Source organism: Bradysia coprophila, chromosome IV, assembly GCF_014529535.1.
Source record: "Bradysia coprophila strain Holo2 chromosome IV, BU_Bcop_v1, whole genome shotgun sequence".
NCBI lineage: Eukaryota > Metazoa > Arthropoda > Insecta > Diptera > Sciaridae > Bradysia > Bradysia coprophila.
Genome location: NC_050738.1, coordinates 7,272,622 through 7,285,872, shown reverse-complemented (window position 1 = coordinate 7,285,872; position 13,251 = coordinate 7,272,622). Strand labels below are relative to the sequence as shown.

Here is a 13,251-nt window from a genome sequence, read left to right as displayed (position 1 = left end):
GATTGTCATACCCTTAACTCTATCAAAATCTTGCTTCTCCTTTCTAATACGTTTTTTATGCGATGTAGGGCGATGGCTTCATGGTTAAAATAGATTTGAGGAGTGGGTCGGTCGGAAACGATATTATCGTTTTATAGATGATATTATCGCACATAAAACGATACTATCGTTTTTTTAACGATAATCTAAAAAACGATAATATCGTCTAAAATGTAATTTCTTAAAATATTGTTTGGACGATATTATCGTTTTCTGTACGATAATATCGTCCTAAATGATAATATCGTCCTGGTAATAATCCGAGTTTTTTTCCTTTTAAGAATTCTTTGGAAAATTGAACTTTTTATCCGATTCGGAGTAATTTTCCTTTGAAAATTAAACTTTTCATTCAAAATGACGATGATATCGTCCATGGGTTATTTTTATCCAGGGCGAGATTATCGTCTTAAAAAACGATGATATTGACCGTTTAGAAATGTCGCTACCTCCGAATGAATTGTGAAAATTGCCAATTATCTCACCTCTATCTGAAGACTAAGGTTGCGTTTTACGCTTAGTTTCGTTTTAGCTCAAAATCTCTTGGACTTCTTAGCCAACGTTTGTTCTTGGGCCTCTACGTCATCGATTGGTAGAACGAATTCAAGGTGTTGTCAACAAATTCTTTCAAAGAAATAGTTGTTGTCTCTAGTACACGAAAGGAATAACAAAGTCGAATCTAGACGTGGAAATAGCGAAGTGTTGAGTTAATTTAGAATTGGGATAGTTAACTAACCAAAGCTGAGGCCTCTAGTCTATTCAACCAGCATTGGATTTGTAATTTGTGTGTTATCAATATTTACTTGAACTCTGCTTATTGAAATCACTCACACAAGGCGATATTGTTGAAACGAACTTTCTTTATCAATTTTCAACATTTGGTGACTTTCATTTTTATTTTTAAAAGTTCAAAAATGTATTTCAATTTTCTCTAAGATGTCCATCTGAACGATTGTGAGTACCTTTTCCCGTTCCACTCGGTACACAATCCCAACTGCTTACACACTGATACGTGGGTCGACTTTCTATCATTTCACAATTTTGTCCTTGTGGAATCCAAAACGTTGAACGAGTTTCCCGTAAGCTATTCACAACATAAATGGTTTGAGATGAAATTGGTGTATATTGCTTCCGTTGTCGCTTCTTCTCGTCGTATATGTCCTTTTCTAATTTAAGCGCATAACGATCCACTGCCTGAAGTTGCCTCCTTTGATCCGCATTTTGACAATTCGTACACAGCCTGACTGCTTGCGGATCAGGACATTGACTCGATTTGCGATGACTTGCTTTGGTGTCTGCACCTTGACGACACTGCCATAGCTTCGTACACTTGTATTTGGCTACTAAACTTTTCAATTCGCATATTGAATTTCCGATTTCGTTCCAGTCTCTTGAATTTGTTGCGCCAGTTATGTAAATGGTTTGCCTTGTTACCAAACTATTTCGCATGACATTCGACTCAATGTTTCCAGCAAATTGCCTAGCCCTAACAGCCGTATTACAGTCTCCACACATGTGTTTGTGTATAAAATCCGGATGTGGACAATTTGAATAGATTTGAACGACAAAATGTCCAATAAATATGATCAAAAGAGCTTTTAATGCCATCACTGATGTTTCTAGAACTGCTACCACTAGAATTCGAGAACAAACTAAACTTATCGTTTCACCAGTAGAGTATTTATTGAGTGATTTTCATGTGCAGAATTGTAGATTGGACTTTTTCTGAGTTTGAATTTTTGAAATATTATTTTGTTATTATATATTATTGCTATGTCTTACTGATATCAATGTACATTAAGAAATTATCAGGAAAATCCCACTTTTGCACAAATGACGATGGATCTAATATTATTTTTTAAAAAAAGGAGAAGTTAAATGTGCGAACGAACACATAAATTTTGTTTTGATGAAGAACATTATTATGAGCGAAAGGTTATTCTTGGACCTTACAGTGGCCGACTTTCAATTTTGTGCACTATTTTGATTCAGCTGTTTGACCAGCTTGTACATGTAAACAAACAAACTCAGTTTATTTTATAATCAGGAGTTAGATAAAAATGTCAACAGTGGTTTGTTTATTATTGCGAACAATAAAACTAAAGATAGTGTATTCGTTGTTTTTTAATGCAAATGTGTGCGTCGGTTGACATTTCATACCATGTATATGAAAGAGTAGAAAGTAACGTCGATGCGGCGCAAAATTTGAAAATTTAAATACAAAAAAATAACAATTTTCTATGAAAAGATATTGTTTTGCATTGAAAGCATATTTTGAATGAAAAACATGTTTCGAATGGAAAACATGTTTCGAATGGAAAACATGTTTCGAATGGAAAACACGTTTCGAATGGAAAACACGTTTCGCATGGAAAAACGTTTCGTATGGAAAACATACTTTGAATGGAAAGTATGTTTCGTATGGAAAGAATATTTCACATGGAAAACATGCTTCGTATGGAAAGTATGTTTCGCATGGAAAACATGTTTCGCATGGATAACATATTTCGCACTGAAAACATATTTTGAGTGGACAACCCATTCTAATTTATTGAACTTCATAAAGTGTTATATGAATAACATTAAATTCTTTTATTTGAATCTACCTTCTAGTCTCGTTATGTCCATGGCATTCATGTCATCGAACTTCTCATTGGTTCTTACTTTTACTTTTAATTCCGATGATTAAACAACTCGTGGTGGTCAAAAGTTTTGGAGAGCATTTGTTTCATCTGTGATCTAGGCATTGAAACAGAAAGTTTTTGAGTTTTGGAATTCACCTACTCGTAGATTTTTCTATGCAACAGTCTCAGCATCTAAATTATTTTAATAATACTATATATTCTACGTCTTAAATGATTTTAGTTTCTAAATAATCTAAAGATTTGCATTATATAATTAATGTACCAAATTCGGATTGAAACAAATGTTCACATGATGTTAGTGATACTTTCGACTCATATGAGACTCTCTTTAGTTGTATTGTTGACGATAATAAACAAACCACTGTTGCCATTTTTATCTACTCCTGATAGTAAAATTACCTTATTTTGTTTACATGGACCAGCTGGTCGAACAGTTGAATCAAAATAGTGCATAAAATTGAAAGTCAGCCACTGTATTCAGTTCGTGAAATGTGTTAATCTCTTAACCTGTGATATACGGCTATTCATCTGTTATCGATAACGACAACAAAAATAATGACAATCTCTGAGTAATACGGTCTTGTATAGTAAAATCATAGCATTTGCAACCAAGCAGTAGATCAGATGTTTTTAAGAGGGGTCTGCGTGCGTATACAACACTACTATGTTGTCATTATAAAAGATGAGAGTTGCTCTAGTTGTTGATAGTATTTTGGTTTCAATAATTTAATGTTTTGTCTAATTGTTTATTGACAAATTTTCATTAAAGAATAATATTTGACAATTATTTGTGCGAATTTCTATAAATCTGTTTGAAATGACCTACTAGGCGCCTAGGCTCTCATTAAATTTATATTTGTGGCAGATCATATTAGAGAGGCTAAATATCAGTTAAAAAATCTGTTCTAGTGTTTGGTTCATTTATATGGTAAAATGGGTAAAATGTATGTTAAATAAATTGAAGTACAAGATTTGAAGTCAACAGATTAAAAATAGTGTGATCGATGGAAGTAATAGACACGATAATATTACTAGTCATGTGTTTCCGCCTGTAACATGTTCATTTTTCATTTCGATTAACAATAAATTAAGGGACGTGCAGCGATGCTCAGCTAAAATTGTAGCCTACATTTGTGTGTTTCGTATTTTATTTGCGAAATCTTTTCACCAGAATCCTTTTTGAAAAATGTACGATCGCGATAGCGATTATGTTAACGTTCAATAAAAAAATAGATTGAGATGTAGCAGTTTGATTAGCTCTGAGAAAGATCAACTTTTTATAACTTTTTACTACCTTTCACGAAAAAAAAAACGTTTTTCAAAATCATTTCAATAGTTCCTGAGATATCGGAGATATGCCCTTTAGTGATGTTGCCCTCGATATGATTGGTCGATATGATAGGAAATGATATTGTTGCTCATTTTACGCACCGTCATATGTTATCGACAACAACGACAAAAATAAACGGTAGGCAATGGTTTCTTCGGTCTTCTTAAGAAGATTTACGTTCAGTAAACGGTTTTCCAAAATTTACCGCTGATATGCTTACCGTAAGTGAATGGTTAAAGATAAACAAAAATGCTTCGATTCATTTTATATGCATAGGTAGTCCACAATGTCTACGCTAATATTGTTGTTTTAGTTGGAATGGTTTTTATTTACCATTGTTAAATGATCCTTAAACCCTGCGGCGTTTACCAGTCAAATGTCCTTTTCATACATTTAATTGAACCTTCTTTTATTTCTCCAATTCTTTTCTTCCTTCTATCTCTTTTCCTGACAATTTACATGATATATACATGATAACAAATCCCAAAAAGCATCCCAAAATATCAACCCCATGGGATTTCCAACAACAACAACCATACGCACGAAGGCCAACATCATTCCATAAGATAAACTTTAAAAGAGAAAAATAAATATTTGGTTCAGCAGTAAACCACCGGTTCACACGTGAATATTATATATACCTACCTCTACCATATACGTACAAACACGACGTACTATTATTTTGAATAAAGATGGCTTACCTTACACAATTTACATTTCTCTTCGGTGCTCGTCCATGCATTGACCATACCTTTGTATACGGTTGTTAATCTTTATGAAATTACATCAAGGTTCTAGCAGTTGAAATGGCCTTAATAAATTTAGTTGGGTTCGCTGGTGGTAGTTTAATTGTACGAACATTTTTCGCATTTATGAAACAAAACTCGTTGAAAACTAGACGAATTTTGGTTGTGGCTCTTTATTGTTGTGGCATTAAAAAAAATCGAAATCTGAATGGATGCACACTGCATTTTTCTGTGCGGTGAGTGACTAAAGTAGGAAAAAACCAGCATAATACGAAAATTTGTTTGTTTGAAAAGCTTAAGCTCAAAGGTGAAAGCATTTGTATATCTATTCTTGTCGTTTACTATTTAAGAGGATCTTGCAGCTTAAAATTCCTGAATTCCCGAAAAGCTTTTCAAGGCTGTCGGAATCTGCGGATTGCTCCTTCATGTTGAGACGGGTTGAAAAGAACCAAAACTAAAAAAAGAGCAATTCCAACATCTCACCTTCAAGAATAATGCAGAATATCACCCAACTATCAGGTAGACCTTCGAGTGTGTGCAGATATTTCATGTGGCAATATAGAGTCCATTTGGTCATGAGAGTATAGAGTGAATGATTCCACATATTAATTTGAAAGAGTTTTTCCGGTGGGCGGTGAAAGACTGTAACGCAGAACGGTGCTTGGACGTAAATGAACAAGGGTCTTGTGTGTGTGTTGATTTGATGCTTTTATTTTATCCCTTGCTTTCATTAAGTACTTAATCTAAATGAGCCTTTTAAACGAAATGGATTCAATTTAGTTATTCAGGCCCATGAATGATAAGTGATATTCAATGAAATGGAAGAACGGGATATAGTGTTTTTAGTGGTATCCACACACACACCATATTGTAATGTGCGTACGTTTACAAACTCTGTTGTCACTCTTCGCATGGTAAATAAATGCTTAGAGGTTTTGCATAATTTATAACCGTAAGGTTTCGGGTGTGTGTTAAATTCATTATGTAAATATCAACAACATATTTTTGAAACTAGTGCGGTAAATTTACTTAGGCTCTGGAAAGAATTTTTAATTAAAATGGAAAAATTGAAGGATATTTTCACTGAATAATCTGCGTCATAAGGGCTGTGCACAAATGATGTCACGTTATTTTGTTGCATATTACAGCATCTCCACTACCATGTTTAAATTTCATAATATCATCTGTGTACAAAGGACTTGGTTGCAAAGTCATTGGAATAATTTGCATATTGATATATCGAGAGGGATTGTTTTGAAAACATACCTACAGAAAACGGACGCATTTTCCAGGGGACCTTTTTATATGTACCCTGAAAGGTATTATCCCCAAAAGACAGAACCACCGTCAAAATGGGTTCCTCGATGCTGGTGTGGCGAATGGGATTAGAATTCATCCCCACTGAGATAGGAGCAGTTAAGAATTGAGGAAGTAATCGCAATTACCTTTCCATAAGAAAAGTGCATGTTTTCGGTTTTTGATCATCTCCTACACTCCTACTAGCCACACAAGCATCGAGAAATTTGTTTCACAGTAGTTTTGGCTTCTAGAGACCAATACATTTCAGGGCGCTTATAAAAAAGTCTGCTGCAGAATGCGTCCAATTTCGGTAGGAACGTTTTCCAAAAAATCCCTCCGACCGAAACGAATAAGTTACACATCCACATACGAAAGGCGTTGGCTTGTCGTTAAAATTTTTAAATATAATATGCACAAGTAGTTCAATTATTCAAACCACATTGTGCGTCATTGGAGCAACTGCTAGCCATTAAATATTTGGTTTCCATTTCAAATTCTAACATAAAATTCTTGGGACTGTGTGTACAAACACGTAAAATTTACTAATTTATTGAATACATTCGATGAACTATAGTAGTTGGTGTACCATCTAGACTGTCACACATCATTATCTCAGCTGTAATTCAAACCGAACTTGAATAGATGGATATCCGATGTTTATCGGTTGGATGTGAAAAATGTTTTTCAATGACCGGAGAAAATTGGTTCAATTTGTTTTATTGTGGTTTTTTTGCCAGAGTCAGCAATTTATGTTTAACAAATCAATACGTGCAAACTGAGCGATGAGAATTATTTACTGTTTATTTTATCCTTGATCCATGTTATAACGACAGCGTCTGTGTATGAGTACGATACAGAAGTTTGTCGTGAAAGAAATATAACATTTAAAGGTTTAAAGGTTTTTCTTCTCATTTTCTTTCTATTTTTTTTTCTATTTAAATAACGTCTGCATAAAGGCTGTGCTAACACGTTTGAGAAAAAAAAAGTTTGAAATTATTCTTGTTCTTGTGTAGTACTGGAAAAGTAAAGACTTTTTTTAACTTGACGGAACATTGAATCTTGTGTTGTAGAGAAAATGCACCATATAAATTCAAATGAGATTCAGCTTTTGGTTGGTCGAATGGCGGTTCGTGTGAAATAAGCGCAGTTTTGTAAGAAAATAAAATGTAAATATCAATCTTCCGAGAGGAAGCAAGAAATTCTGATACTATGTAATACATCGATCGGTGTGTCAAATTTCCATTTACCCAACTACAATTGTCGCGATTTGGTATTAGAAGGAACGAAGAAATGACTCGAAATCCTCGAAATCGAAAACTTATCAGCAATCTTTACCCAAGTGGTGTCAAATGTATCATATTTTTCAGACTCTAACCTTTTAGCGTAGCAGTGAAAGTAGTGAATCAACAGATTTTTCTCTACGGGAAAATCGGCTCCTCTTCTCATTAAATAATACTGTGACGAAATAGCATTATACCAACCTTTCAAACTTAATTTGTAAGAAAAATTTTCACTACTGCGTCGAGGATGCCCCTTCTTGAAAATTCTTTTTTCGTGCTTGGTTCAGTGCTGTGCCTTCAGGAACCATATACATATCGCTGAAGTATATTCGTCAAATCGGTTATTGTAGTTATTGTTAGTATTGAGATGCAAAATCGTAAAATCTGTTACTTCGTTTTTGTAAAGTGTCTTCTAGTGGTTGACACAAAATCTATTACTTCAATATTTGTAAAATACATTTTGATATATAACAGAACAGTAGCCAGACCTCATCGCTTATGTTTCTAGTCGTTGCCGATAACATATTTGTGTTATCCTCTAATAGAGTTCTAATGGTGCCTACTGTGGTTTTATGGCCTTTTTAGTTATTTTGTTAGTTTTTGAGCCAAAATCTATTATGTTCGGATAGTATTTCAGAGAAACCAAAAATCAGGAATTTTAGAGAATTTTGAGGAATCTTAGGAGGAATTTCTTAAAATAGGCCCTGTTTGGCATTAATATCTCATTAAAGGTTCAGGCAAACTTACATTCAATTCTCGATAGATTTCAAAGTTATAATGAAAATTGCAAGTTCAAATTGATTGAAGTTTGTTTTCGAGCGATACAGTTCATATATATACAATAAACTTTTATGTGTCTAAGCTTTTATATTGAATGGGAAAAGTAGGTTGAATCACAAAACTGATTTCACGTTTTCAAATATGCAAAGTTTCGATCCCCTAAATAAAATCAAGACTTTTGAAGATTCTACGCACGTTACAAAAGTTTTCTTTATTGAAAAGCGTCTATCTATATCTACTCTATGTCGAGCATCACTTCACATGTGAACAAATAAACGTGAAACCAAAAGACATTTTCAAACTCCTCTTTTTTTCAGAAGAAATTGGAAAAGTGATTTTTTTCTGCAAAATAAATCATTGGCCGTTTGAGTTCTTGTCAAATAAGATAAAAGTATCGAGTTAAGATAAACAGACATCTACGCTAAGTTAAAGCTATTGCATAAATCATAGAAAACGTTCGTCTGTTTGAGGCATTATTTTACGCTTCGATACAAAAAACCACAAATTTGTTTATTATATTTGCGGAACATGCATTGAATGGCGAAATAAACACGTTCGGTATTAAAGTACTTTCACAGGTTTGTCATGATGTTGCTGTAGGGTCATCTGACACGTGACTGAATTGATCGAATAACCTGAAGCGCCTCTAAAACACAACATGACCTATACGATACGTGACTGCTGTTACAGTTTTGATATACAATCCAGCCATTGATTATCTTCGTTTCGAAGGACACAGCACGAAAGGCTTCAGTTAAAGTTTTACATTGCACTTTAGAAATGAATGCTTTGTCGATTCGTAAAGTGGATGCTACGAAAGTAGTTCGTTCGTGTGTTTTGAAGCAACAATTTTCGGTAACTGTCTTTTTGACAAGTGTAGAGCTTGGAAGTCCGAGCCGAAGGCGATGTTAACAACTACACTTGTAAAAAAAAAGTTGACGAAGCAAGTTGCTTAAAAATACACGAGTGAGTTTGTGAGTATCACTGAACGATTTCTTAAGTAATGAAGTACGTAGCAGCCGAGGTAGCAACATCCAATGTACTATCGCTTACTACTTACCCCATGCGAAAGTTGACACATAGGAAAACGAAAATAGTCCACATGAAATGGATCATTTTCGCAGGGGGCATAATGCTACGTAATAGTCAACTTTCGCATAGGGCCGGCAGTAAAGGTACTTAAATGATAATCTACGCAAATATTCCGTACTGATCCACTTACCCACTAGCAAATATAGAGTTTTGTGCTTTCGTCATTTCATTTATAAACCGACTCACCTTCGTTGTCATCATAAAAACCGTGCACGAGTTTTATTCCATGGTACAAACTGACGCGAAAGACTGGTACAATCTTTTCAGCATAAAATTAAACATTTTGCGTGTGTAATTTTCATTAAAGCACTTAAAATAATTGAAATTTTATATATCCCAAAACAACCACCCCGCAATGTGTCGTTTGTTACGGATGAAGTGGATGTACTATTATTGTTGTTGATAAATACTGTCGCTTTGCGGTGGTGTGGGATTTTTGTGTGTTGATTTAGGCTCATTTTTACATGCAATAAAAGTAATTCATCATCACGATACTAAAATTTAAGAAGTGAATTAGGTCGCGTTCCCTGTGATTTAGGTGGAGCCAGTAAATTCAAAACTGATGACTTCCCATCCAGTCCTAAAGTTTTGGTAAGTTCTTTCGTTACATTCGTCGTTGCTTGGTTCAGAGCAGATAATTCATCCACTAACAAAGTGCACGCTGCAGCTCCAATTGATTTTGTTGTAGCACCGAATAGAGACAACTGGCATATTCTATCAACAACGCAGGTTAGTTTGACGAGCGCAATTTATTTCATCAGGTCTTTACCTGAAATCTTTTTCCAGTGTCACCTCTTTCCCAATTTTGATAAACGAGTCTCCGCCGCTCTGAAACAATGAAAATAATCCACTGTTCTCGTTCTTATCTTTATTCGCACCAGATCGTACGAAATTCGAAAGAAGGTCAGTGAATGAGTTTCTGACTTCCTTATCAGCTGCATGTAATGGCTAAAAATAAAAAGAGTTTTCGCATTAAATTGTTTAACGTTTTGAAACGGAGAATGTTGTGTTCCACCACCCACCAAAAATGTAAAGCCAGAGGGGCAAATAGCAATGGAAAGTGAGCTCCACGTACTAATATACTATTTTGATGTTTTGAATGTAACACGAAGAACCTATTTTAGGGAAATTGGTGGTCAATAATTTGATAAGATTTACCAAAATCTACCAAGCTTTGGCAAGATTTGCCCGAGGATCTGCCAAATTTCCTGATGACAAACATTGTAAAATTTCACCAAATTTTGGAAAATTTAGAAAATCAATTTGCCAAAAATACAGTTAGAGGCAGTGAAATATCAGCATGAATTTGCTTCAGCTGTTTCACAGCTGAACCGCTCAAATAATCGAAGCTGTTTATACCGCTTTATACGGTCTTCACTACCATGCGAGTGCGTGTATCTGCTTCAATCCTATAAACAAGTAGTTGTGGATCAGCTGAAAAATAGCTGAAGCAAATTTATGCTGAAATTTCACTGCCTGTGACTGTAAGCGCTCTCTCATATTTTTGCATGTCCCACCATTATCTTTTGCTATTTACCCCTCTGTAAAATCTTGTGCTACTTTTTCTTAAAAAGCAATAAATCTAAAAGCTTATACGGAGTCGCTTTGCATGGAAATATTTTTAAAAGTTTGTTCGTTAATTATTTAAGGAATTTATGTAAAGCTCTCTGAATGTTGGAAGCATAGTGTTCATTCTTCAACAAAATCAAGTTAGCGAATTTGTTTTTTCACCTCCTCATTAATTGGATTCCCATCTAAATCTCGTACATCAAACAAATACGCTAGATCATCACCATGACTGACTGCAGGCTCATCTCCAATAGAATTGTTCCCGGCTACTACAGGTAGTCCGTTCAAGAAAGCTGATCCCTTGGCATTACGCCCTGAATATTCGAAACTATAGAGAAATGACGGTGCAAATTTACTCCATTCTTGAACGGTTAAAAATGCAGGAAGATTGAACAGCATGTCTGTCGTAGCCTCGGTAAGCTATTGAAATTGAAATTAATTTATGTTGAAAGTTCATATCCTTTGATACCGTACCTTTGCCACAATTTTGACTGGGTCTAGTGTCTCCGGAATTTTTAAATAGTCGGCAAGTTGCAATACGTTTCCTAAATTAAATTGGCTTTCAATTATACTTTCAAGATAACAGCAAAACAATTTTTTACCTGAGCCAGGTAAATTAATTTTCGGTAAATTTGCCGGAAGGATTTTGTCCAGATTGAGACCTCCACTTATCACTTTCAAAAATTCAGTGGCAGATAAAAAATTGTCACGGACTTGGTTCAGTAAGAATCCATTCGCCGTTTCATGTTTCGTGACACCAGTTAGCAATGGAATTTGCTTTATTAAACCTGACTTCAATTTCATTTCGGGTAAACCATCCAAGATTGACGGTAAACCACGATTGTCGTATGGCTTTTCAACCACAAGTCCAAAACCTGCGGCTCCAGTCATAGCTTTCAGTAAAGCTTGTCCATGTAAACGTTCCGTTTGAACTTTGGAATCTTGATTCACAATGTCTATCACGTCGCGTTCCCTTAAACATTTCAGTATTTCCGTTTCATTTCTAGCTGAACCACATTGGTTGAATTCAGCAATTTGCCGGACAGATTGTACAGGACTATCATCTATCATGTTCTTAGTAAATGCCGAGCCGGACATTGCTACCACACCACTAACAAGTTCCCTTGAAATTGGTGACATAGATAAATGTGTTGCACTAACCGCACCAGATCCATGACCTATTAAGTATTTTATTGAGACAATAGCCTGATCCTAAAGCGTTCTGTTTTGGCATTACCAATTATAGTGATTTGCTTCGGATCACCACCAAAGAACGAGATGTACTCCTTAACCCATCGTATTGCTGCATTCATATCAAACAGGGCTACATTGCCAGAAAATTCAGTGGTACCATCGCCGATAATTCCTAGTGTTCCGAGTCTGTATTGGATGGGTACGAATATCATTTTCTTACTTGTGAGTGGATCTGGCTTTTTCACAAATGAGACATTAATGGAACGTGTCACGAGGCAAAATTTAAATGTTCAAACCCCGTATTGATTAGCTGATCCGAATCTAAAATGAAGGAACGACGACGTCATCTTTTGTTCTCACATAGAATTAGATTGTTTATTCGAAATACCTAAAGCCCCCTCCGTGTATAAACACCAACACGGGCAGTCCTGTAGTCTCATCGGGCATTTGTGGAGTAAAAACATTCAACAGTAAACAGTCTTCGTTTCCAATAATGTAGCCACGTCGACGTGGATCCGGCTGTGGACATGGTGGACCATACATTGTGGCATTGATGTCACCCTCCAAACGCTGATATTTCGGTCTCAAAAATCGATTTTCACCCACCGGTGGCTCGGCATATCTTAATGCCAAAAACGAGTATAATCCAGTCACTGGATTCCTTCATGTTTTTGATTGCAAATGAAAATTGAAAAGTGATGTACCATTTACCATTTTCTTTGAATAAAAAATACAAACCTAAAACCCTCAACCCTGGCACTGCGACTGTAGAGTTTTGTGAACACCACCGGATCATCGGGCAAAGGTGGTGAGGATGTCACTCCACCGACTATTCGTTTGACACGTTTCGTGGAAACATTTGAAATAATTATCAAAAGCACACAAATGAATTGAAGCAGATTGTGCATAATTCCGCGTTGCATTTACGTGCCACTATGGATAAATTGTTAAGGAATTCCAAGTTCTGAACAATGTTTCTCCGCTAAAATTGCTTTTGAAACTGAAATAACGTTTTATCAGCAACAGTGGCCTTTGGATGTAAGATTATGATTTTATTTGGGACATAAGAATTATATTCGTACATTCACACAACTTTATCTTACAACGGAAATGAAATTCTGCACGTTTTCTGTGTACGAATATTATATAGAAATTATTCGAATACACAGACAGAGAAAATAATTTACGCGATGTGTTATACTTCCCCACCAATGTCTAACAAAATTTTACTCGACACCCTTAAACTTGGAATGCAACAAAATAATACTCAGAACAGGTGC

General features: G+C 35.3%; 1 protein-coding gene across 1 annotated transcript; it reads right to left on the bottom strand.

Moving 5' to 3' along the window:
• Positions 1-9,284: 9,284 nt before the first annotated feature.
• Positions 9,285-12,985, bottom strand: LOC119086023 (carboxylesterase 5A). Its single transcript, XM_037196595.1, has 9 exons — positions 12,710-12,985; positions 12,360-12,632; positions 12,268-12,292; positions 12,015-12,207; positions 11,380-11,955; positions 11,252-11,322; positions 10,940-11,197; positions 9,978-10,156; positions 9,285-9,922 (listed from the first exon to the last, which is right to left on the bottom strand). The coding sequence occupies exons 1-9, from the start codon at positions 12,892-12,894 to the stop codon at positions 9,703-9,705; spliced, it is 1,980 nt and encodes a 659-aa protein (XP_037052490.1). The 5' UTR covers positions 12,895-12,985; the 3' UTR covers positions 9,285-9,702.
• Positions 12,986-13,251: the final 266 nt, after the last annotated feature.

What these genes read in the sequence shown, in the direction of transcription:
- LOC119086023 (XM_037196595.1), bottom strand. Translation starts at nt 12,894, where the DNA reads ATGCAACGCGGAATTATGCACAATCTGCTTCAATTCATTTGTGTGCTT. An exon ending in AATTAATTTACCTGGCTCAG is followed by an intron (nt 11,323 to 11,379) that starts GTAAAAAATTGT and finishes AATTTAATTTAG; the next exon opens with GAAACGTATTGCAACTTGCC. An exon ending in ACACTGGAAAAAGATTTCAG is followed by an intron (nt 9,923 to 9,977) that starts GTAAAGACCTGA and finishes CGTTGTTGATAG; the next exon opens with AATATGCCAGTTGTCTCTAT.